The 27,025-nt window shown below is 44.6% G+C and overlaps 1 protein-coding gene across 7 annotated transcripts in view; it reads right to left on the bottom strand.

The window, feature by feature from the left end:
- DGKA (diacylglycerol kinase alpha) overlaps nt 1-27,025 on the bottom strand; it is an 83,517-nt gene that overhangs the window by 16,065 nt on the left and 40,427 nt on the right. For 5 of the 7 annotated variants that reach the window (XM_081849602.1, XM_081849607.1, XM_081849603.1 and 2 more), the window contains 9 exons: nt 22,020-22,108; nt 7,418-7,513; nt 6,629-6,705; nt 4,574-4,715; nt 3,983-4,063; nt 3,666-3,715; nt 2,508-2,582; nt 1,575-1,694; nt 775-892 (listed from right to left, as the gene is read on the bottom strand). In XM_081849602.1, the coding sequence (XP_081705728.1) occupies nt 775-892; nt 1,575-1,694; nt 2,508-2,582; nt 3,666-3,715; nt 3,983-4,063; nt 4,574-4,715; nt 6,629-6,705; nt 7,418-7,513; nt 22,020-22,108 (848 nt within the window). The remainder of the gene's footprint in view (nt 1-774; nt 893-1,574; nt 1,695-2,507; nt 2,583-3,665; nt 3,716-3,982; nt 4,064-4,573; nt 4,716-6,628; nt 6,706-7,417; nt 7,514-22,019; nt 22,109-27,025) is intronic. The other 2 variants (XM_081849605.1, XM_081849608.1) reach the window with 1 other exon arrangement.

Here is a 27,025-nt window from a genome sequence, read left to right as displayed (position 1 = left end):
TTTGGCACAGAGCACAACCAATTGTTGAACGGATGTCACGTTTTCTGACTACCGAAACTGCAGCGCTCCATGTCTGGGCATCATGCAAATCTCTCCAAGGGCAATGCATTATTTGCCCCTGCTGGATACTGTTTGTGACAAAATTAGTGATGAGAAAAGCTCGTTAAATCGCAAACCCCCTCACCTCATGTACATGCCACATTGCAAACCATGCTTTAAAGGAGCTTGCAGATTTTTAAAAGCAGCAAGCAAGTATTGGGCAGCTCATGGAAATCCCAGCTTTGTTTTCTTTTAAAAGGCAAGCTTCTAGAAAACTTGTTGGATTGCTGCTGCTGTTGTTTTAATAGGAGAGGAAGTGCCTGCAAAGATGCTGGGAGAAGAACGGAATTGCAGGGGCTTCCAGAGCAAAGGTGCTGGTGCACATGGCTTTCAAGGGCAATCCTGTTGCATCTCCAGAGGCCACAAGAAATTTCTGATCTAGGCAGTTTCACCCAATAGGGAAAATTAAACCCCCCCTCCGCCCTCTGCTCAGTGGTACAGGCCACGCTGCCGGAAGCTCATTTTTTTGTTAGTTCTTCCTGAAGATGCTTCAAAGATGGCAGCGTTTGGAGACTCTCCCTCCTCCTGTTCTCCACCCCCAGGTTCCCTTGTTCACAAATGCAACATTTGCAGGGCGCTTATTCCACAGAAGGGTGGACAAATACTAGAGAAGCCCATACTGGATGAAAGGAGGAGATGACCACCTTCACCCCAAAGACAAAGGGAGCCACTCACAAGTGCAGCGCAGCCCCTGCTTGCGCAGCCCCAGCAGAAGCGTCTCACACACGTTGCAGTAAACGGGCCGGTTGAAGTGCTTCAGGCGCCAGAGGTGCTGCCCATCATCCTTCATGGTCTGCAGCAATGGAGGAAAGAAGGCAGTGAGGGCAGAAGTTGGTTTTTGTTGTTGTGTGTGATTGTTTTGTGAATGGGAGGGGAAGAGAGATGTCAGGGCTCGCGGGAGGTGTGGGAGGGAATGGGTTCTAGGCGGGTCAGAATTTTGGACAAAGGTTGGCATATTTTGGGGGCGGGAGGGATAATATGACCTTCAAAATGTGCATGTATGGACCTATAACTTTGGCCCGTTGGAATGAACTAATACAAGAGTAAAAATATCAATTTTTAATAAATATTTAGGAAGGGAGGACTCTCCTCCAAGAAGCCCCCATGATGGAGAAAAGCACCACATGGAGCAGGGGTGGCTATTCTGTGGTGTGTCAGGTGTTGCTGGACTGCAACTCCCATCCCCCCTTAAACATTGGCCATGCTAGCTGGAGGCTGATGGGAGTTGGAGTCCAACAGTGCAGCAACCGCTTCAAATCCACACAGTGGAACAGCAGTTTTGCTTTTGCTCCAGACTTAATATTAACATGTGGCTAGAAACCATTCCTGCTTCCTGTACTGGAGATCACAGAATGCCCCCCTGTCCCAGACCACAGCACCTTAGTCTGGCTCAGATGGGCAGAGGTGTGTCTGCCTGTCTTATTATCTCAGCCCCCCCATCTCCCCTTCCCATCCTTCTCCCTCTGTGCACTTACAGCCTCCAGTCCAAGTAGCACCAGGAGGGGGACGGTGGTGGCGCCACCACGGAGCCACTCGGAGAGAGACACTGTGCCACTGCCGTCGTAGTCAATCTCTCGCATCATCTCCTGCAGGATCTGTGCCGATGAGAGATGGGAGAAGAAGAGGGCATGGGAGGGCTTGCTGAAGTCCGTTTGACACAGGTCAACATGCGCACCATGCCTTGTTCCCCAGCTCATTTTTTATGAGGCACGTCTAGGAGACAAAGCCATTCTTCCCAAAATGTGCATCCAAGAATCCAATGTTATTTGTAGCATATGGCAATTTACATCCACCCCCAGCATCCATCCTCCTTTCTAAAACCCCAAAAGCTTTGTAACTGCAAAGATTATTTGGAGAGAAGGGGGGTGGGGAAACAAGAGCTTGTATTCTTCATCAAACTGTTCCCTGCAAAAAAGCAACAACCAGCCAGCAGAAAGGAGAGGTCACTCTATGAGGAAACTCCCATCTAGATTTTATATATGAACCTCATTAGCCTGCCCTGGCTCATTTAACCATCAGAGTCTTCTCTTCCAACTAAATACACACACTACTCCATAACTGCGCAGCCTGAGCTCCACCCCCTTGCTGGTGTTGTGCTGAAGACAACACCTTATCCAGCTTCCTTGTGTGCTCCATTAACCTTAGATTCTAAGAGACAGCAAAATTCACATTGTTTCCCAAACCTGGGTCTCCAGTTGTTTTTGGACTACAACTCCCATCATCCCAGCTAGCAAGACCAGTGGTCAGGGATGGTGGGAATTATAGTCCAAAAAAATAGCTGGAGACTCATGTTTGGGAAACACTGCAAGAGCCAGCACTTCCCAGCATAGGTGAGTATGTGTGTGGGTTGTGTGTGATGGAACGGAAATATGCCTAGTGAAAATCAGGTATGGGTATTCTGCACTTACTGGCTTAAGCTCAGTGACGTCCCAGTCCAGATATTCAGCCACACGCATCATCTGTGTGATTATGCGGTCCACCTCCTACAGAAGAACATAGTTTAAGGCCTGCATTAAAGGTGATGGCAGGTGCTTACATAAAAAAAGGCCAGGCACGTTAGAAACTGGGGTGCATTTAGAGAAATAAAGTCAGGAGTCAAGAAACACCAGTTGATAAGAGGTATCACAGATTGGGAGAATCCAAAGATAGCATCATATCTCAGCTTGCTCAAAATAGGATGGCAATCTTTGTTCTAGTAGGAGATGCAGCAAACTTGACTTGCTGATTTTCTTCCTATCATGCAGCTGTTAAAGGCATAGGAGTCCTGCCAGGAAAAAAAGTGGCAACCTTGTTCAGCAAATCATAAAAGTGCATATGGCGTGGCTCTGGTCTCTGACATTAGTTGGACTGGGTCAGGAGGGCACATCCACCACACTGCATTGCAAAGAAAATATGAAAAAAAAATTTGCTCCCTTTTGCTCCCAAATTTCCTCTTCTAAATATGGTATCCATGAAATAGCAGAATACCAGAAGGGCTGGAATCATAGCCAGGATGGGGCCTCTCTAGGCTGCAAACTTGGTGGTAATGTGGAGGTCTCCCACAGAAAGCAGAAAAGGTGGAATGCTGGAAAACAAACAGCAATGCTTCTGTGCCAAGGCAACAAGATACAGACCTTCTGGGAGCGTGGAGGGAAAAGTCCACATAAGTGCAAACCAGAGATAAGCTATGAGGGGGAAATGAGCACCCACAAATGAGGGAAGGAAGGCAACATATTTTGGGCACCATCAAAGGCAGGAGTGTGAGAGACAGAACAACAGGGAACAATGTACCAGGATGTTCTCCTGAGCAAGCCTCACTAAAACGAAGCTTGTGCGAGAGAACTTCCCTGCAGAAGTCAGTCGGGGCTTATGTCAATTAGTGTGTGTGTGTGTGGGTGCCACTGAAATAGCTTGGGTCATCCCAGGTACAAAAAGTGCAAATTTTCAAAAGCTTTGTGGGTGGAGATGCGTGTTGCCGGGTGTGTAGCCTGTAATGCCTGAATGGGGAAAAAGAGGAAATGAATGGGGAGAGGATATCCAATGCCAACAGGCCCAAAGTTAGCTCCTGAAGATCTCATGCTACTCACTGAACTGTCGAGCAGGCCATTCCCATCTTTGTCATAGAGCTTGAAGGTGACTGTGGGAGGAGAAATAAGATGAGAACTAGAAGCTTCAGGATCAAAGGAAAGAAACCTCTGCCATCTCCCTTCTGGTTCAGACACCTTCCATAAAGACCCCATTTCCTCCCAACCCTTCACCAAGCCTTTTCCCCCCTCAAGAACTGACAGGAACAGATTTTCACCAGTGTTTGTCTACCCCAAACCCACCCACCCCAATATCTGAGGCTAAGAACTGGGGTCCTCAGCTGCCTCATCTTTCTCTTGATCCTTTCGCAGTTACTCACATTCCAGCTTGTCTTCTGGCCTTCCACCTTCCAGCAGAGAGAAGTAACAAGAGACATCATTGACGCAAACAAAGCCACTGGCTGCAAAGCGAGGGGGGGGGAGAGAGAGGAAAGGCTTTAGGGGCAAGAGATCTGTCAATAATTCTCCACCCTGGGGGCTGCTAGATTTTACACTGCATTCACATTTATGTACTGTGTTAAAAAAACCAACAACTCTCAAGACATTTTTATTTCAGGCTACATTTCATTCGTTGTCATCACCTACCTGCTGTATATCTCTGTTTATTGTTCTTTTGGGGCTCACTCTAAGGAGTTTAATTTTTTTTAAAAAAACAACAGTTTTCAAGTAAGTGTTATGATTTGTGTATGCCACCTTGAGAGGACATTTGTCCTAAAAGACAGGATATAAATAAATCAGATGCTAAGTCAAACCTCCACCCAAAAAAAGATGCATAGCAGAGCATCTGTCCCTACTTTTTAAGCGTTTTGGGTTGTTGTTTTTTCACCACCACCAGAGGATGTGCAGATCCCACGCACCCCCTGAATAAAAGCAAGACAATATAGCAGCCTTTCTGCTGGAAGTCTCCTTACTTGGTTGCACTCCTGGCTCTCCTGTGGCCTGTCCTGCCGTAGTCTGGAAAGACATGAAGAGATGGCTGCAAAGTTCATCTGAGATCTCCTCTGCTTCCAAGTAGGTTTTCAGGAAGAGCTTGAAGCCCTCGAAGTCTATCGTCTGACAACAGCATCAGTAGAAGAACAAAACAACAGAAGAAAAGGAGGAGGAATGTGAGGAAACCCATCCTATCAGTTGTAATAGAAAGTGAACAGAGTACTGATCTGAGCAGTGTCAGTGCTACATTAGTGGTCTGGCATGGTAAGGGAGAATGGAGAACCTCAATTGTTTTGTCCCCGATTTAACCGGAGTGAATAAATAAGCTCTATTATGGAAAACTGATAGGAACAGTTTTTGTAAAATATGCAGGGATTTAAGACATGTATAATGAACCATGGAAAGAGAAGAAGTCATTAATGCTTTAAGGATGTAAAATGAGTATGTGAAATTGTAAAACAGAAAATTTAATAAACATTATAAAAATAAAATAAAATAATATCCTCTCCATTCGCTCCACTGCATGGCAGCTATTGGATTAGCAGACACAGGAAGGGGAGAAGTCATCACATAGGCCGAGTAAGAAACAATGGTCAAGCAACAGGGAAGACTTGCGATGCATAGGGCAGGTTCACGATAATCCACAGGGGAGCCTTGGGTTGTTTGATTATAGGAAGGAAGGCAGAAGTAGAGACTCAGCAGATTGTGTAAATGTTGTGGATGGAATGAATCTTGATTTCGGTAAAGCATCTGACAAAGTCCCTTATTATATTTTGGTGAACAGACTGGTTAAATGTGAGTTAGGTGATAATACTGCCAGGTGGATCCACAACTGTTTGGAAAACCATGCTCATCCATGGTTCCACACCACACTGGAGGGATGCCACAAGTGGGATGCAGCAGGAATCCAAGCCTGACACGTTTCAACATTTTTTATCAGTGACACAGTGGAGGGACTCTATCAGTTAAGAGGATGATACAAAACTGAAAGGGACAGTTAACATCTCAGAAGATACAAAGAGAAAAACTGGGATGACACAGACAAATTAAACCGGAACAAATGCAAACAGGAAACAAACTAAATGCAAATGTAAATAGGAATGCAAATAGGAAACAAACTACAAGTACAGGGGTGAGGGGTGCCTGGCTCAACAGCAGTACATGCGAAAGAGATCTTGAGATTATAGTCAGACATGAGCTGGACATGAGGCAGCAACGTGAGGCAGCTGCAAAATAGGCTAATGCGACTCTGGGCTGCACTGACAGAACTGTTGTTTCCAAGTCACAAGAAGGAATTTGTTTTCATTTTTTGTTTTGCTTGGAGTACTGTGTCCAATTCTTTACTAAGAATGTAGACAAATTGGAGCAAGTTCAGATAAGGGTAGCGAAGGTGGTCAACTGTATGGAGAACAAGTCCTATGAGGAAAGGCTGAAGGAATGAGCTAAGTTTAGTCCAAAGATGCGGGACATCATTATAGCACAAGTACCTAAAAGGCTATTGCATTCAAAGTAGCAAATATTTGCTCTCTGCTAATCCAGATGGCAGGATTAGATCTAGTGGTCTTAAATGACAGGAGAGTGAATCTCTATGGAACTTTAGGATCAACCTATCTGTAAGAACAGGTTAAAAATTAGCATCCCTAGCAAGGAGCTCTATCGTCCCACCTCCCGGAAAAAATTGCTTTTGTGTCATGGTGTGAAAAGGACGAAGATTCTCCCACGTTTGATCTTGCTACGACAGTGGTGATGTATTGCCACACACATATACATCCTATACTCCATAGATAGGTGAATTTTGAGCCCCTCCTGTGCCTGCATCCTGGTGGGGGCTGCTTTTGCCAACCTCCAGGTATGCCTCAGCTGGCCCATGAGAGGTTCAAAGGGATGGCATATAGCTTTGCAAGGTCACCTTGCCTACATGAACTTTGGGGGTAAATTCTTTTCTTGGAATGAGTGACAACCCCCCCCCCGAAAAAAATGTTCAAATTTTGCAAGGCAAGAGATGAACAGGCACAAGGGAAGAAGGGTATACTCACATCTCCTTGAAGGTGCTCAGACAATTTACCGTCTCCATAAAATTCCTGCAGCACGTCCTGCACCTTCTTGCTGCTGTCTGTCGGGCAAAGAAAACAGATTGAACAGAGGGAAATTATACAGTGTAGGAAACATGATACATGCCGTGCCCAGGGGTTGTAGGACTCTGCCCTATGTTTGAAAGGAACGTGGGTTACCAGTGGGCTGCAAAAAGGCAGCAGATCTGGCCCAAATATCTCCTGGCTTTCAACGCTTGTGAACCCAGGGCATTAGGAATTTTGGCATTCAACTTCCACGTTTGCCCAGCACTGTTTGGGGTGGGTGGGTAGGCCAATAATTTCAATGCGGGGAAAACAGGGATCTAAAACTACCTTGCTCTTTGCAAGCCAAGGTACTCCCACAAGCTGCAAGCCGCCCCCAGCTAAACTCTCACAGACCATACTGTTTTCTCTGTAGCCGTCAAATCAGGATTTCTGACTCTGACATTCCAAGATGATATTACGGGGACAGCTACAGAGTGAACAGACCTTTCAGTTACACTCAGCCCCCTCCAGATTGGCATAGAGAGATGGTTCCTTCCACCTTTCCCCCCCCTCTCTCCCCCCCTGCCACTGCCCTAGCTCCATCAAAGCAAACCCAGATTTTGGCATGTCAATGTCCCACATGACTCCCTGATGCTTTAGGATGGGGAGTCCCTTTCAACCTTTCCTGTTGTCACAGTCCTTCCCCAATAGGTCCCAGCCTGGTGGGGCCAGCCCAGAGAGATAGATGGGAGAAGGGAAAAGACTCACAGTCGATGTACTTCTGCAGCTGGGTGAACTCCTCTGGGCTGAGCGTGGCCCATTCCTTGCTGTCGGACATGCTGCTGTCCTTGCTCCACTTTACGCCTGCAAAGAACAGGGGAGAGTCAAGGAGATCTTGTTAGGCAGAGCGGTAGAGACCGATGCTTTGGGCACAGGTCTTCTCTCTCTCTCTCTCTCTCTCTCTCTCTCTCTCTCTCTCTCTCTCTCCTTCTTCTTCCTCTCACACTCTCCTGGCTGATTAGCTGAGCCGGCACATTCTTCTCTGGCACAATTGGTTTCCAGAGCAGCGACTGGGAATTTCGCCACAGCACACCCAGCCACAGAGCAGGCGAGATTCCAGCTGCACAGCCTCTGAGAGAGGGAGGGAGGGAGAAAGGGAGAAGTACCACCGGCAGGTTTAACCCCTGGAGGAGCAGCACAGTCTGCTCCCGATTCAGTTGGGATCCTGGCTGGAGCAGAGAAGTGGATGAGGAGGGCAGTCTACAGCCCAAGTGCCTAAACACCTTGCACAGCAGCCCTTTTAAATCCTGACATGCTTGCATGATGCAGCCTCTTAAAGGGACAGTCCCCCGTTACCTGCATAAGTAGGGGAGCAGTTGGCGGGGCACTTGCTGCACCTCTTCCCCCACAGCAAGCCCATACCCACAGACCCACAGGGCGGGGGCACGGGAGGAGGAGGAGGGGAGGAGGACTCCACCAGAGCTGCCCAGAGGCGAGGCAATGGATAGGATGCTGGTGGTAGCAAGACCATCCAAACTAGAAGGCAGAGGGAAAAGGCAGTGTGGAGAGAAGCAGTTAGGCAAATTTATACCTTTTTACCGCAGATGGTGCCAGCCCCATTAATTTTTAAAGGAGAAGAGTCACCGTGCCAAGGTTTCGTGCGTTATTGCTGGGAGCTCCACACATTTCACAGGGATGCAATCCTGGCAAGCGAGTGCAAGGGTGGGGGATCTGAAGGGAGCCAGCCAGGCTGGCACACTGCAGAGGCTCACTTCATCAAGGGGAGTTTGGGAAGCTGAAAGCAACACGGGGAAAGTCTCAATTAAGGTCCAGCCTTACTGGATCGGAGTAACAATCCATCTAGCCCCACAACTTGTCGTCGCCAACAGTAGCCTATTTGGGATGCTTCAGGAGAGATGCTCAATAATTATGTTCCAGTTCATCAATCACAGCTTCCAGCAACTTCATGTTTAAAGAAGACCTGAGCAGAAAGCTACTTTCCCTGATACCTTTAGCCTCCATTAAATATAGTTAGAATCCTCCTTTTTTTTAAAAAAAAAAGCCCATTTATGCTGCAGGCCTTCACCAAATCCCATGGCAGTGAGTTCCACAGATCAATAAGTTGTGCAAAAATAAAAACTGCTTTTTGTTGAGTTTTAGTGGAGACCCCTGAGATTACTTAAAAGCTTTCACAGTGATTTAGCCTTGCATAAGCTATGTATGATTCTTATGCTTTCCCGTCATTGTAACCCTTCTCAAATCTTTCATTCATGAGCCAAACAAGCCATTTTGAAGTTCTTTCAGAATCTGCCACACACTTTAGGAGAAGGGTAGCGCAGAACCATGCAAAAGCTCTCTCTGGGTGTGCATTTATCCAAGTTCATCTAGGTGCACACATTTAATTAATGTTATATAGTTTTCTGGGTTATTTCTGGATTTTAAATACATGGGCAACTTCTGCTACGTAGTTCAAAGAAAGGGAGAGAGGAGTAGATGGAGCGCCCAATATATTCTAAAATTGCCCAAGCAGGGTTCACTATGTAACTTAAGCAAATTCATTCAAATGTAGCCAGTTTGTAAACAGCAACAACAAGAAGACACCTTTCATACACACAACACTTTACAAGCTGCAAGGGAACAGCACCTAGCCCTAAGGGGCTTAAAATCTATGTATCAACACAAGGGAGACACTGAAGTAGAACAGAAACAGGGAAAGACTAAACAATTATTTCAAGTTACAGGTAGGCAGCCATGATGGTCTGCCGTAGTCGAACCAAAAAAAAAAATTCCTTCCAGTAGCACCTAGAGACCAACTAAGTTTGTTATTGGTATGAGCTTTTTCAGACCTGAAGAAGTGTGCATGCACACAAAAGCTCATACCAGTAACAAACTTAGTTGGTCTCTAAGGTGCTACTGGAAGGATTTTATTTTTATTTTGTTTCAATTATTTCTGATATACATACTTAGGCTTAGTTACAGCAAGGTTTTTGGTGTACAAAATTGTTTTTGCTAATAATAGGTTTTTGCCAAAGGCTTCAGGGGAAAATATATCCCAGTAACAAACTCTAGACTTTCTAGTAGCAATGAGGCTGTGAACCAGGAAATCCCTCGATTCAAATATTGCCTTCTGCTTCTGCACGATTTGATGAGGCTTTTTTCTTTCAGCCTCTGGTCTGCAGTATGAGGATAATAATACTTACCTAACCTACAAGCATAGAGCAGAACAAGCAATGAATAATTTTAGACTCTGTATATAACTAGTGCAAAGGTGTTCCAGCAACGGGACATTAGTGGTGGAAAAATGTTGAGCCTGGAACAGAAGACTTAACAAAGGAAGGTGCTTTATACCTGATCTAGAGTGAGCACTGCCAGTTGCAATGCAGATATTTATGTTTGCTAACCTGTTGCATCAATACTCCTTCCTATGCCTCAGTTTCCCTCTCTTGCAATCCAAGCCCCTCTCCTTTTCCTTAAACCAAGAGCCAACACTTTCTGCTGTCAAGATTTTTTCCAGTTTCATTCCCGCACTTGGTCCATCTGCTATTTACCACCCTGCAGGCAGGAACCTCCCATGAGAATCATTAATTCATGCTCAGGCAGATCCCTCTGCCTTACTTTGCAATGCTCAAGAGCACTCCACTCTCTCTGCTGGGCATGGAGAGAAAAGCCCTGTACTCAGACCCATTAGTGCTAATAGGGCTAATTGCAATTACCACTGTTAAGAGATTAAGGACAGGAAGGGCCCACTCTGACTCTTAAGAGCCATTTTTTAAGGCCCACGCAAATCCCCACTTTCCCTCCTCTCCACCCTTCCCTCTCTGGCTGCATTTCTCAGCCACAGTTTTTCCAGATCTTTCTCTGATCCCCAGGTTTGCTCCTTCACTGCCTCAAACCCCTTCTCTCCTGATGCTAGTTTTCATGATATTCATCAGCAGCACAGGGAGAACAGGACAGGGCCCTCAAACAGACCCTCCAAGTGTGCCTATTCTCCACTATGTCCAGTTGTGACCAACTGTGGGGTTGCGGCGCTCATCTCGCTTTATTGGCCGAGGGAGCTGGCGTACAGCTTCCGGGTCATGTGGCCAGCATGACTAAGCCACTTCTGGCGAACCAGAGCAGCGCACGGAAACGCTGTTTACCTTCCCGCTGGAGCGGTACCTATTTATCTACTTGCACTTTGATGTGCTTTCGAACTGCTAGGTTGGCAGGAGCAGGGACCAACAACGGGAGCTCACCCCGTCGTGGGGATTTGAACCGCCGACCTTCTGATAGGCAAGTCCTAGGCTCTGTGGTTTAACCCACAGCGCCACCCGCGTCCCTCCACTTTTCTTAGGACATCCCTATTTTCATTGGAGAAATGATGGAGGGTATGGGGGTATGGTATGCGACTCCCAAGAAATTTGAGGGTATGCTGGAATCACAGGTGAAGAGAGTGGGATAGAGAAGGTCGTTGCTAGCACTTGCAGTTTCTTCCACATACTTAACTTATTTAAAGACACAATAACTCCTTTTCATTCTGTGCCTGCCAACCCTAGCACTGCCAGTGTGGTGTAATGGTTAGAGTGTTGGACTATGACCTGGGAGACCAGGGTTCGGATCCCCACTCAGCCATGAAGCTCACTAGGCGACCTGGGGCCAGTCACCATCTCTCAGCCTAACCTACCACACAGGGGTGCTGTGAGGATGAAATGGGGAGGAGGAGAGCCATGAGCTCCTTGGGAGAAAAGGTGGTCTATATATGTAATAAACACACAGAAACAGCCCTTCACAGTCTCTTGCACTTCCCAAATAATGTGGGGCACTGAGGGCAGCTTTTTGACAGCTGAACTTGTCTTGTAGGAAAGAGCACTGAAAGGGATGGAGTATTTGTGTAAAAAAAAAAAGTTTAGGCAGACAGATTCAGCAGCCATCTCAGAAGAGACCAAATCAGGGCAAAATCTGTGCAGGCCCAAGAAACTGGAAGTGACTTGCATTGATTTTCCCACCCCATACCTTCTTTCATAGGAGCCAACTCCGAGGGGCCATAGGGGCTTCGGCCCTTGCAGTAACATTTTTGAGGGGGGTTGGAGGCTCACCTCCAAAGTTGATGGACACTGCCATTCAAATGGTGTGTGTGCACTATGTCATGTGATCAATTATGCAGGGTGGGGCATACCTGGGCCCCCAAAATGTTTTATTCCAGTTGGTACCCCTGCCTCCTTTGCAGGGATAGTTTTTAGGAAATGATACACTTATCACTTAGAGAACTGAAACACACTGTCATCATGCCTTGCTTCAAGAAATGACCGCTAAAGCCATGTGAACAGATAGTCATTTCTGCAGGACAGGGAGATGGCAGATGAACTTTTCCCAAGTAAATATTGATGTCTACCTTTGTACTGGAGGTTAGTTTCTCCACACTCACCTCTCTATCCCCCATCCGGGTAAGCAAAAGGCATTATCAGAGAGAAAGGACACATTCTGGTCAGGCGAAAGCACTTAGGATATGTGCAGCTCGCCAGAGAGGGGTGTGGCCTGGGGAGAATTCTGAGGGCCAGATAGAAAGTCCTGGAGGGAAGCATTGGGTCCTAGGTTCCTCATCCTTGCTACATGAGGGCACCAGGACAACTTCCCCCATTACTTGTGCCATGGCACTGCCATCTTTGAGATGAGTGGGCCAAAAAACTCAGTCGAAAGGAAGCAACTAGTTCCCTCTAGTGCCAAAGAATAGAAGGTGATGTGACTTGACTAGACATGGGTCTAAGAAAAATGAACTTTCTAACATCCTCCCCTTTCAAGGGTTATATAGGGGAACTGTATATGGTGGATACGCACCTCAAATTTCTCATGTCAAATACCAGTAACGGGGATCAGGGTCTCAAAGATGCCATGCCCCTGCTGGAGGAATTCTCTTTGGGGCTCCCCAGAGTAAAATACTCTGTGAGAAGAGCCTGCGAGGGAGACTAGGAGGGTCCTGGGTCCTCAGGAAAAATGGCAATCTAACCTTCTTCCCGTGGCAAAGGTAGCCCTACCTTGGAATCAGGCAGATGTGAAGCTGCCATTGAGCACCAAAGGGGCAGGCTCAGTTGACCGCCAAATGCCAAAGTGCCCATCTGAGGAACAAAGGCTCTTTGATAGTAAATAAATACTGGTGAGTAAGCCACTCCTCAAGAGTAGACCAAACCTGCAATCAAGGTGAAGGTTCAAGTTTAAAAGCCTTCTGTTCCAGGCACATCTTTGCCCCAGTAACATATGGTTGCACGAACAACATCTCTGTACCAGAATGGAGCAAGCTTGTGTTTTCATCCACTCTGGAGGGTGGGACCCGAACCAATGGTTTTGAAAGGAGATCAGGAAGAACTTTCTGGGAGACTCCCACGAGAGGTGGCAGACTCTCCTTCCTTGGAGAAAAAGAGGTTAGATGGCCATGTGTCACATATGATCTAGCTGAGATTTCTGCATTGCAGGAGGTTGAACTTGATGACCCTCAGGGTCTGCTCCAATTCTACAATTCTAAGATTCTAGGATTCCCTGATTTGTGCCACCCTGCCACCTAGTTTAGTCACTGGACCTTTCCTCTAATGTTGCCCCTCTGTTGAGACTCTGGACTGCCCCAACCATTTAGACTGCTGTGAGACACTGATTCTGGGACTGCCCTTGTTCAACCACAGTTGCCCTGCCTTGTGCAGGGCGGAAGGCCTTGAAAGACAGTTCTGCTTTAAAAAGTGCTCTGGGTTTTTTATGAGTCTGGGATGGCTGTGTGTGTTTTTTGCCACAGCCTAGGTAGTTTATCCTGGAGGCACTTGGAACAGCAACACCGACATATACCAAGAGCTACTGTAACAGCTCTGGGCACACTTTGAAAGACTGATTTACACTAGGAGGAGAGAGGGATGAGCAAAGATGACTTGGGGAGACAGGCCTACAAGCTCCCTTTTCCCGCTCAGCCTGTTGCTTCTTCCCAGCTCTTAACTGTTCCTGTGTGTCCTACAGCTTTCTGCCAATTCTCTCCCGTCTCTGACAAAAAAGGAAATAAAGCAGAACATAAAACGGAAAAATTCAAACCATAAAATTATACAACTGTGTACGTAAGGTCTGCCAGCTAAATAAAACATGTGAATATAGGCATGGCTTTGCCATTCAAATACTGAGGATTTGTGGTTGCAGAATTAATGGATGGTTTAGTCAGGAATTTTGTATTTTCTGAGGAGAGCGAGGATGGGGCCGGTACACTACTAGACAGCATAAAGCTGGCCACAGCCAGGGCTTGTGGGAGACACAAAAGGAGGTTGGGCTGCTCTGAGTACACGTCCCCTCCTCGCGAGGTGACACTCTGGCCTTCCCTACTGCAACCTGCTTGTCAGGACCTAAATAAAACAATAAATTTCACGTGGGCTATGACAAAAAGGAAACGTTTCCGCGGCAACCACAACAACATCTGCCAAGGTTATTGTAGCCGCTGAATAACAGCAGTTTGGCTGCTGGAAACTAACATGGTTCCCGCTGCTAAAACAATACTGCCATACACAGGATGCCCCAAGTGCATTCTGGGAGGAGAGTTAGTCAGCTGGAGCCTCAGCCAGAATTTCATACTTTTTAAGGTCAGGAGGATCCACCGAGATAATAAGCTTGGAAATCTGTCTCTTTAAGGAAGGCCCCAGAATCTCCTTCAGTCTCCGCAAGTGCTAAGCTATGAAGCCACTCCAACAGCCAATAAATAATCCCATGAACACTCCATGTTCCCAGTGCGATGCTCTCTTCTGTGCAGCCAGCAAATCAGCCCAGCCCAGGAATGAATGATTATTTCATGCATGCACAGAGACGAACCAGGAAGAAAGCACAGGAGTTCTGGAGCTGCAGCAGGTGAAGGAAAAAAGCACCTAGCCTTGAGAACTGGCAGTGTTGTAAGCAGAGTTTGAAAGGACCTCCTCTGAAGTTATGATTATATGACTGTAGGGATTGACTAGGATTATACAGGGGAAAGCTATCTGCCAAGCATCCTGGAACCAAGTTGTTCAGAATTTTCTATATGTCCACAATGGCACTTTTGAGTATTGTTCGGTAGCCACTAGGCCGCCAGTGCAGTTCCTTCAACACAAGTGAAGTATGTACATACCTGGGTACCCCATTTAGCACTACAGCTGCTGGATCCTGCACTTAGCTGCAGTTTCTGTGCTGGCTGCGAGGACAGCCACAGATACAGCACATTACAGAAACCTAAGTGTGCGGATACCACACTACCCTATCCAGGAAAGAGCAAGCTGTAATACCAACCAAAGCTGGTCATAGGTGCTCTTTGCCACAGAGGTCACTTGGAGCTTTTAGTGACAGAGATGGTTCCAGGAGCACTCCCCAAATGCACAACTGATCCATCAAAGGGAGTGCAACTTCATCCAGAACAGCCGAACAACCCAATATGGCTTGTGAAGCTGTACCCAGCAAAGCAGTGAAGGATCCTTTCCCTCTCTGGCACGTCTTTTAGTGAAGCAAGTTCAAATTATAGATTTGCTTTTCCAGTTCAAGAGTTTGGGTGTGTGTTTGTGTGAAGTCTGAATTTCGAAAATGAACACTCAGCATTTGCTACTTTTTAATTTTAAGTAAGTAAGTAATTTATCTGTCAAGGCTGTAAATCATAACTTGCTACTTGGAATAATGACAAACTCAATATACTTTTTTTTCCTGCTGCTGTTAGGTTTTTCTCTCCCTCCTTTTTCCTGTGGAGGCAGTTTTAGTTCCAGCTGCACACTCCTGTAAATTAAAAGATAAATTTATCTCACTGTACTACCACATAGTTTTTAACCCCCTTTTCCTTTTTGCAATTAAACTGCCCTTCTCCATTATGAAACTTAACTGGACAGCAGATCAAAGCCTAAAGATGTATTTGGTACCTTTCAGGTGATCATGGCAGTAGGTGGATGCTAGTTCAAGCTGCTTCAGATGAAGTTATGTTGCTGTTTTCAAAACCCTTCCAACTTCCTCTGCTTCCTACATCCAGCTTTGGCTAGCAAGGGTGCTCCCTGAAGCAAGGTGTTTTAAAACTACAAGGCCCACTAGTTTATCTGATATTAAGCACAGAAATCTGGAATCTTCTCAATAGATATGCAAGTCCACATTAGAGAAAAATGGGTTGGGGGGATTACTTTGGGTTCAAAAGCTTTCAACTTATAAGCAACTATAGCTTATGCAATAAAAGATAATCAAGCATTATTGTGGTTCCTGAGTTCTCATTCATACCAAGGAGTTTTCATAAGACATGCCCCTAGTTGATTATATTTCCATCATATATTGCTACTTTCCCCTTCATTCTATGGAATCAACTCAGCAGCAACCACGTTAGTGCATTCCATCTCTCAGAGACATGGATATCGTTGTTCAGATGGACTCAACCCCCAAATGCAATTTACACGGAGTGCATAATGGTCAGTAATTTAAAAATGACTCAAATTAAGTATCCTGGATTTTGCAATATGGATCTGTGAAATCAGATTCCCAGCTACTTAAGTCCTAGATCTCAGCTCCCATAATGGCCACACTAAACAGCATAGGGGGTTGGAACAGATGTGTAAGAGAAAACATGGACCAATGGTTAAAAAAAAGAAGTACGGGGTGGGTGGGTGGAAGGTCCTACAAATAAGGATATTGGTTTTCATAATGCTATGAACATTTGAGCCTGTAGGTATAATCCTACCAACTCAAATATCTGGTGGTCTAGGTCTGCCTGCTCTTGCTATTCCTCCACTATTTCAGAATGGGAGGCAATGATGAGTGGACACATTGAAATGATTCACTAGGCAAGGACACCCACCCACACCCCGCTCAACTGTGCAAGACTTGAAAAAACCTTGCCTGACACCATGGCTTTGCCAATAGCCGGAGAGACATGTGCTGACAAGCGCAACAGAGACAAAAAGAGACTCATTCTGCTGCACAGCCCTAAATGCTGAAAAGAGGCTGCTCCTCCGACAAAGTGAAACAGAGCAGCAAGAAAGATGGAGCAGTGTTTCCCAAAATTTCTTCCCCAATGGACCACTTGACAATTGCTAAGAGCCCTAAATGACCACTTAATGATTTCACTGCCTATTGTAGCAATTGTAATGTGCTGTGCTAGATGCTATACTAGATTCCATAGAGCTCAAACTGTAATACAGTCCCATGGGGGGGGGGGGAGGTGAAAATGAAATGAAAAATACATCTGGCTATTTCATGTAATAGGGGACGCGGGTGGCGTTGTGGGTAAAACCTCAGCGCCTAGGACTTGCTGATCGCATGGTCGGCGGTTCGAATCCCCGCGGTGGGGTGTGCTCCCGTTGCTCGGTCCCAGCGCCTGCCAACCTAGCAGTTCGAAAGCACCCCCAGGTGCAAGTAGATAAATAGGGACCGCTTGCTAGCGGGAAGGTAAACGGCGTTTCCGTGTGCTGCTCTGGCTCAGAGCAGCGATGTCACGCTGGCCACGTGACCCGGAAGTGTCTGCGGACAGCGCTGGCTCCCGGCCTCTAGAGTGAGATGAGCACACAACCCTAGAGCCTGTCAAGACTGGCCCGTACTGGCAGGCATACCTTTACCTTTATTTCATGTAATACATGTATCACTTCCCATCTTCAGCCAAAAATCAACATACCACCTGAATGAAGCTCACAGACAACTAGTGATTCATGGACCACAGTTTGGAAACTCCTGCGATGTGGGGAAGAAGCAAGACTTTCCTCTAGCACTGCCAACCGATGCAGAAACCAGAGCAAAGAAAAGTGGCCCCAAAGAGCCTTGCTGCGCAGGACCTGCATCTGATCAAATGTGCACAGAGGTCTGAGCAGCGGGGTTGAGGAGGAGAACTGACTCATCTCTGGAGCCAGCCCAGAAGCTTGGAGTTACCAAATCCAGCTAACTAGATCAACATCCTGTGCTAATTTTAGCTTTATGGCAGATGCCCTTGGCTCCAGGGGCCAGGCGTACACAATGCAAACCAGATGCTGGAGGGAGAGGAGCCAGAGATCACTGTCCCAGCTCTCCCCCACCAATGACCTCAAATTGCTGGGGAGGGAACCCCTGGATATACCTAGTTTCCACTCTAGGCAATCTCAACTAGAAAGTCATAGCATGCTGTCTGTTCAAAGGGCAATGGACGTTAACTGATGATGATAGCTAAGAGAGGTGAGATGACTTTTTCTGGGGAATATGCCTCACACAGCACCAAATGGAGGCAGTCGTACCACAGCCCTGCCAAGACACAGTGAGCCATGGACCACCAACACAACCTTGTCTGCCAAAAATAAGACCAAGAATGCACTACTAGTCTGTCTGTAAGTTGGGTGGAGCTGGGAACTATGTTTAAAATTATACGGCTGAAGGGAGTGACAACAGCATACTTTTTACATCTCTAGAGCCTAGAGCAAAAGAAAACACTTCTCTGACTCAAGACCACCGCATATGCAACATACATAGTAGGTACATTATGGAACAGGGGCATCTAGAACACACTGAAAACATTATTATATATGGCACAAACAGCCAGCACCCGTAATAAACTACAGTTCCCAAATCCCCATTGAAATCTGGTTAAATAATATTTAGGACGTGGCTATCGGAATGCTTTGCTCGGCATAGAAAGGTAATTAAAGGCACTGAAAGGACAGACACTTTTGGTGAGACTTGGCTTCCTTTCTTTTCCTTTATAAATGAGACAGAAGATACTTTTATTATACCCCCAACACAAGAAACATTATGGAGAGGATACTTGATAATGCATAAATAAACATACAGTTGTACCTTGGATCTCAAACAACTTGCAAGACGAACGTTTTGGGTCCCGAACGCCGCAAACCCAGAAGTGATTGTTCCGATTTGCAAACGTCCTTTGGAACCCGAACGTCCGTCATGACTTCCATGGCTTCCGATTGGCTGCAATCGTGAAGCCACGCCTTGGTTTCCGAACTGTTTTGGAAGTCAAACAGACTTCCGGAACGGATTCCGTTTGACTTCCAAGGTACCACTGTATTCTTTGTGTACTGCATATGAAACTTAATAAGAATGTACCTACCACTGGACAAATTACTGAACTTATATGCTGTTCTTACATTTACATGAAAAACAATTAAAATTATTGGGGGGGGACCACAGTTCTCAGGATTCCATGGCTGTTTAAAGTGGTATGAATACTGCTTTAAATGTATAAAGCAGATAGGGCTTGGGTTTCTCCTAGGCTCTTATATAACACTTTTTTCCATCAGCAGCTAAGGGCTCATCCACACTTAGCTTTTGCCCTGTACTTTCTAGGCACACATCCATGCTTTTAAGCCCCATGCCCCATCACTTTCCTCAAGAAAACCCATTCCTTAATGTAGAATCAGAACTAATTGCAAATCAAGTTTTCTGCAGATGCCATTTACAAGAGCAAGTTTTTGCAGGGAAAGCTTTAAAGCGCAAACCTAGAAATGTGGCACCAAAGTCTGATTGAGCTCTAAGTGATGCTTACTTCAAGTAGTGGCAACCTAGCCAATTCTTTTTAAAATTCTTTTTAAAGCATGAATAAAGCACTCAAGTTAATGTCTTCATGAGGACCAAGCATAACACAAAAAGCAACGCAAAAGATTCATGCTGGATGGGTTGTGTTCAGCCTAGTGCTATGGCAAAGGTTGCATCAGTGGAAAGGTTTTCCTTGTGCAAGGGAACCTCCTCCTTCCTTCTCCCAGCACCACCCAAAATCTGGTCTGGGTGTTCCCCCATCCCTCCAGAGCAGATTTGGGGATTGTGCAGGGTGCAAGCAGGAGGTGAACAGGTGAAAATTTGCATTGTGTTAGCAGGAATCCTTGCATTGGCTTCCACTGGTACAACAGGCTAGTAGAGCCCAATGCCTCCAGAGGAGTCTTTAAATGCTGACAACCTCCCCCTTAATCTTGGCACCCCCTCTGGGCACCTCCAGTAGAATTAATCTGAGCTTTGGGAAGCACATAGAGATGAAAGAGGAAGTGGGAAAGAGAGTCGATCTTCTAACTTCCTCCTTCGGTTCCATGTGCTTTTCAAGGGAGAAAAAGGTAGCCAGCTTCACCACCTTAGGAGGCTTTATGGGCAGCAGGAGAAGACCTTGAGAGCACCAGCGGCATCAGTGTGTGTGTGTGTGTGTGTGTGTGTGTGTGTAATATTTTTCACTTGACCCAAAAGCCCACATGTAGCTTAAACTAAGATTTCAGGAAACCTTGAAGAAGAGAGAGTAAAAATTGCATCCCCTGCTCATGAACTTGGTTCCTGAAGCTCCACCATCCACCACAATGTGAAAGTCTCCTGGTCCTTCAAACCAACCAACCAACCAAAAAACCTTCACATTTTCTCCCTTGGCGGCTTGTATGCCTGGAGCTGCTTCCTAGAACACTCTTCCTACTTTACTTGACACCCCTCCTCAAAACCCAGCCTAGTAAGTCTTTGGCACAGCCTCCTGGACCCCATGCACTAGAGCACGGGTGTGGAACATTTGCCCCTCATGATGTATTAACTACAGCTCCCATTATCACTGACCATTGGCAATGCTGGTTAGGGCTGATGGGATCTGGAGTCCAGCAACATCTGGAAGGCCGCACACCCCACCTACAGCAAGGGTGTAACTCATATACATTATTTCTTTATTATGTTCCCCTGCCTCCACTTCCACTGTTGCTTACTTTTAGGTCAAATTTTAGACTGTAAGTTCCTTAGGGACAGAAACTCTTGTCGATTTGTGCAGCACCAAGCACACTAATAATTAAATACTAATAATTAATTACTTGCTTTTTTTTTCTTCAATAGACAACAACCACAAATGGCACCAAACTTACTCAAAAACAGAAAAAGGACCACAGACAACCTAAACACCTGAAACGGAAAATTCGCATATGAACACATCCTTCCTTCAATTTCTATACACACAACAGAGATGCAATTAAATACTGAGATGGGAACACAACAAATATAAAAGGCCATTTACGTGCACACACCCTTTGAAGTAGGAAGCAATCAGCAAAGTAGTAAAATAAAAGGACCGTGAGGAAGCTAGGATTTCCCATTTCTGCTCATGATGGGTTACTCTCTAGCTACAACCATCTCCAAGAAACATATTTGGCCACAGTGTCTTGCTATCTGGTATCAAGCCCAGCCTTCCCAGGCTGCTGAATGGGATACCAGCAGACTTTGTCGCTATAACTAAACCGTGAGGTGAGTGTTTTGCTTTCCCTCTCTATCCCAGCCCCATAAACACCTAGGAAAACAAGGAAGAGTGTGCTTATTTGCTCAGACTTGAGGCCTCACGTTGCTAAAGATTTATAAGGCAGCTTTTTCTTCTTCTTTTGCCTAGATTCCCCTCTAAGCATCTGGAGGGTTTGCTGAGTTTAACCCTTATTTAGTATTTAGAAGGAAAGAAGAGACTTAACCCTTTGTGGTGGTGTTCTGAGCATTACAATCAAGGAGAAATGTACACTGGGCGGGCTCTAAGGCATTTTTTTTAAGCAATCTTATTTTCTGAGATCCTAGCCAAGCAACCTGTCCTATTGTGCCTGATCCTGGGTTTGTTGAATTTAAGTAGGATTCCCATAGCTGTCCCCACCAGCTATTATCCCCATCCATCTCAGTAATTAAGCCTTGTGCCTTCTGTTATGAAAAGCTGCAGCTTCGCCACATAGACTCACTGGAATCTTCGCTCCCTGTCGATGTCTGTTAATTGGCCCTTTCAGGCTCCTTTCATCATCCCTCAACATTGTTCATATGGGTATGCAGTCATGTTCATGATAACATTAGTGTTAAAACTCTTGTACATGTGAACAGTGTTCAATATTAGCCAGGCGCCAAGAGCATTTTGCACCTGGCTATCAACCACTTGCGACCAAGTGAAGATGCCTGGGTGTCAGGCTAGCACCTGACATCTCCACCATCTGGAGGTGCATGCCTGGGGATCACTGGATCTGGACTGTTTTCACACACTAATACTGCATGCTGTAGAATTCTACCGGTTATATTTTATCTGCACAATTGGAATGGATTTGCAGGAACCAAAATGCTTTTTTTGTGCAGCCTGAGCAGGAGCAGTCCCCATTAAGAAAAAGAGGTCGGAAGAGACCAATATATATGTGGACTGCTCCTGGATCAAGTGACTTTTCTTCTTTGAAGTTCTTCAAGTTCTTAACCTAGCTCAAGGTTGTCATCTGAACTAGCCAGAAGTTTAACTGAGAATCAATCAGTCAGCCCATCATTTGAAAAATAAAGACTTTAAAGTCATCTTACCCAAAAATGGCAGCTAGACATTCCGTTCTGGCAACTGTAACCTTGGTTTAAGGAGTCATCTGGTGCCTAGCTTATATATATATATATATATATGAGTTTCTAACACTACATGTGAATCAAGTTAACAGTGGGAAGAAAAAGTCCTTCTAACCTTCTTCGGAAAAATGGAATCCCCAGGCACCTAGGATCTTTCGGTGTGGCTCCTCGTGGAAAAATCCAGGTGAGCCTTCTGGGTCCAACCTGTTGGTGTGAAAGTGAGAGGTAGGAAGGTAATCAAAAGCACAATCCTAGCCATGTCTACTCGGAAGTCCTATTGAATTCTCATAAACATGCTAAAGTTAAGTAGACTGAACTCTAAACTATGACACTAGCATAAGCGCAGTCTTCACCAGCGATGTTTTGGGGTACCATCAGTACAGCCATGCTGCCTAGGGCTGATGAGAATTGTAGTCCAACACATCTGGAGGGCCCCATATTGGGGAAGGCTGGTTCTATAGTAAGTTAGTGTGATTTTCCTTTTGCATCTACTTTCAACGTCCCCCAAACGGCAAACATTAGGTTGCAACTCTCTGCGTTCTTCTATTGGTGAGAGGTGTGATTTAGTGTTCAGATGTAGGGATCCTCAGCCTGAGGGGCTGTTCCTGCTCCCCACTTGCATCATTTGCAAGAGTTCTTCCACCCACTCCTTCCTCTCCATAACCTAGAAACCAGATTTCTTGCAGAACAAACACCTAGGGCTTGCACCGATCTGCCACTTTGCAGATTCAAGGGGACTTAAATATTTTTCCGCCTTTAAGGATCCCATGAACCTAGATTAAACCAGAATCACACCTCATAACTCTGAAGATGTTATATTTCCATCTGTGGCTGATGCAGCTGCTGCATCTGACAGGAGGTACAATAAGCCACCTGTCGGGGGTAAGACCCAGTTGCCTGCAGTTCAGTCAACGGAAGCAAGTCTCTCTCTCACACTTTATTTATCTTGCAACTGCATCTTTTTCTTTGATCCTTTCATCGCACGCTGCTCACCCCCACCCCCGTGTTTCTGCAAGCTGAATTACGTGGGCTGTCCCCTGAGGATGCATCGCTAGTGTTTGTTTGCCACGCTCAGACTTACTTTTGTAATTGGAAACCGTTGCAAGCAATATTAGAAAAGTGTAACTGCGAGAGCAGGAAGGAATCAAGAGAGCAACTATAGCAGTGGAAAGAAGTGTGTGAAATGATTATTCCAATACAAGACCTTCCTGGCTTATTCAGGGGTGCTGCTGAGCCAGGGTTGGATTTAGGTTTGATGAGGCCCTAAACTACTGAAGGTAATGGGGCCCTTTATATGTCCAGCTGTCCTTTGTCAACAACAAATTGTCACTGTTTTTTTGTGTTGAATATATGTTATATGGTAATTTATGGATCTAATACAGGGGTCAGCAAACTTTGTCAGCAGGGGGCCGGTCCACTGTCCCTCAGACCTTGTGGGGGGCCGGACTGTATTTTTTTTTGGGGGGGGATGAACGAATTCCTATGCCCCACAAATAACCCAGAGATGCATTTTAAATAAAAGCACACATTCTGTTGTTGTTTAGTCATTTAGTCGTGTCCGACTCTTCGTGACCCCATGGACCAGGGCACGCCAGGCACTCCTGTCTTCCACTGCCTCCCGCAGTTTGGTCAAACTCATGCTGGTAGCTTCGAGAACACACATTCTACCGACCATAACGCTGTAAAGATGGAGATGAAATTAACAACAACCGGATCCTTTAGATGGAGAATGAATGACACCCTATTAAAGATGAAGAGATTTATAAAAAGGCCCAAAAAACATTGAAAGATTATTTTGAGATAAATTTGAGAACAGACGTGGAGAAAAGAACAATCTGAGACGCTAGCAAAGCCGTGATGCGAGGTTTCCTAATTCAACAGAACTCTATAAAGAGGAAAAGACAAAATGAGAGGAAAGAAAAAATTCTAGGAAAAATGAAAGAAGGAGAAAAGAAATTGAGGTCCAAACCAAAGTCTCAAGAGATCTTGAGAGAGATAAAGTATTATCAGATGCAATATATGGAATTGATGAATCAAGAAATAGAATGGAAAATAAAGCAAATGAGACAAAAAACATTTGAATCTGCAGATAAATGTGGGAAACTTTTGTCATGGCAACTAAAAAAGAGGCAGAAACTGAATACAGTGACGAGTTTAGAGATTGAGGGAAAGACTATCTACAAACCCAACGAGATAAGTAATTGTTTTCAAAGTTTTTTTAGGAAATTATATAGACAAGGGCCAGTAAACGAACAAGAAATTGAAGAATTCCTTAGAAATTACGGATTACCCAAAATTTCAGAACAAAATAAAAGGATCCTGAATGAGAAAATAACAGAACAAGAGATACAGGGTGCCATCCAGAATATGCAACTGGGAAAATCACCAGGACCAGATGGCTTGACTGCCAGTTACTACAAAATGCTGAAGGATTGGTTAATACAACCATTAAAGGAAGTTTGCAATGAAATTATGGAGGGGAAAAAGGCACCTGAATCGTGGAAAGAGGCTTTCATCTCACTTATACCGAAATCAGAGACTGAAAAAAACCAGGTTAAAAACTACCGCCCTATATCTTTACTCAATGTGGATTATAAAATTTTTGCAGACATTTTGGCAAAAAGATTGAAGAGAGTGTTATTAGGGGAGATTCATAAGGACCAAACTGGCTTTCTCCCAGGGAGACATATGTCAGACAATGTGAGGAACATTATCGATATTTTGGAGCTGTTAGAAGTTGACATTAATAGAAAGGCTGTTTTAATTTTCGTGGATGCGGAGAAAGCCTTTGACAACATTTGTTGGAGCTTTATGAAAAAGAATCTCCAAGGGATGGGGGTAGGCCAAGGTTTTGAAAACGGTATAGGTGCAATATATTCGGAACAAAAAGCAAAGTTAATTGTAAACAATGTGGTAACGGAAGAAATACCTATAGAAAAAGGTATACGACAGGGTTGCCCAATATCCCCTCTACTTTTTATATCAGTCCTGGAGGTTTTGTTAAATATGATTAGAAGGGATCAGTTGGTTAAAGGAGTTCAGGTCGGAGCCAGACATTATAAATTAAGAGCATTTGCAGATGACCTAGTTTTGACTCTGCAACAGCCAGACACTAGTACTAAAAGAGTGTTAGAACTAATTGAAATATTTGGTCAAGTAGCAGGATTTAAATTGAATAAACAGAAAACAAAGGTTTTGGAGAAAAATTTAACAATGGAAGAAAGAGAGAGGTTTCAGAGTGAAACAGGTTTGGAAATAACGAAAAAAGTGAAATACCTGGGGGTAAACTTAACATCTAAGAATGTGAATTTATTTAAAGACAATTATGAAAAATGTTGGTCAGAAGTAAAGAAAGATTTAGAAACATGGTCAAGGTTGAAACTGTCCTTGTTAGGTCGAATTGCTACTATTAAGATGAATGTATTGCCTAGAATGCTATTTTTGTTTCAGACCTTACAAATTCTGGACAAGATGGATTGTTTCAAGAGGTGGCAGAAAGATATATCAAAATTTGTCTGGCAGGGCAAAAAGCCCAGAATAAAGTTTAAGATTTTAACTGATGCAAAAGATAGAGGGGGGTTTGCCCTGCCGGACTTAAGATTATATTACGAAGCAGCAGCTTTCTGCTGGCTGAAAGACTGGCTACTTCTTGAGAACACAGACATCTTAGATTTGGAAGGATATGATAATTGTTTTGGTTGGCATGCATACTTATGATATAACAAGGCAATGGTGTACAAAGGTTTTAAAAACCATATTGTTAGAAAAGCATTATATAATGTTTGGAGCAGATACAAAGACCTATTGGAAACTAAAACTCCCAGGTGGTTGTCACCAATGGAAGCCAAGGGGGTGAAAAAACTTAATATGGATTCTAAATGGCCAAAATATTGTGAAATCTTAGAATATGAAGGTGAAAGGGTTAAGCTACAGAGTTATGAAAAACTAAAGTCCAAAGTTCGAGATTGGCTGCATTACCACCAGATAAATGAGACATTTAAAGAGGACAGGAAAATAGGATTTCAGAAGGAGAGGTCAAAGTTAGAAACGGAACTGTTAGAACCCAATACTAAGAATCTGTCAAGAATGTATAATTTGCTGCTTAAATGGAATACACAGGAGGAAACGGTGAAATCAGCTATGATTAAATGGGCACAGGATATCGGTCATGACATTATGTTTGCTGACTGGGAACAGTTATGGACCACTGGTGTTAAGTTCACGGCATGTAATGCCTTAAAAGAAAATATAATGAAAATGATCTACAGGTGGTACATGACCCCAGTCAAGCTTGCAAAAATTTATCATTTGCCCAATAATAAATGTTGGAAATGTAATGAGAATGAAGGTACCTTTTATCACCTATGGTGGACCTGCCCGAGGGTGAAAGCATTCTGGGAAATGATCTATAATGAAATTAAGAAAGTCCTTAAATGGACATTTACTAAGAAACCAGAGGCTTTTCTCCTGGGCATGGTTGGCCAATTGGTGCCAAAGAAGGATAGGATTTTCTTTATGTATGCTACTACTGCAGCAAGAATTCTTCTGGCAAAGTATTGGAAGATGCAAGAACTACCTACTCTGGAAGAATGGCAGACAAAGGTGATTGACTTCATGGGACTGGCAGAGATGACCAGCAGAATTCGTGACCAGGGGAAAGAGGCAGTGGAAGAAGACTGGAAGAAATTTAAAATATATCTTAAAAACTGTTGTAAAATTGATGAGTGTTAAGATGTCAAGGGGTAAGAAGCAGAGAATTACAGCTGTAACCAACAAATTTATGGGAATTTAATGAAGGGAACTAAATGGATAAATTGACTAAAGGGTTGCTAAAAAAATTCTTTCTAAAATAAGGATGCAGCGAAAGGGAGGTATGGGGAAGTCGATTGAAAGAAGTTACAAGAAAATAAGATTATGAATTTATTTATGTTTGATTTGTTTATGTTTGTTTGTGTTTTGTGATGTGTTTGTCTTTTAATTATGTGTTTTAAAAATTGAATAAAAATTATTAAAAAAAAAAAAAAAGAGAACACACATTCTACTCATGTTCTCCTCATGTAAAAACACACTGATTCCCAGGCCATCCGCGGGCCAGATTTAGAAGGCGATTGAGACTCCTGA

This window comes from Podarcis erhardii (assembly GCF_964252035.2).
Source record: "Podarcis erhardii genome assembly, chromosome: 2".
In the NCBI taxonomy this organism is placed as follows: Eukaryota; Metazoa; Chordata; class Lepidosauria; order Squamata; family Lacertidae; genus Podarcis; species Podarcis erhardii.
The sequence above is the reverse complement of the archived record's forward strand: the minus strand, read 5'-3'. Positions and strand labels throughout refer to the sequence as shown.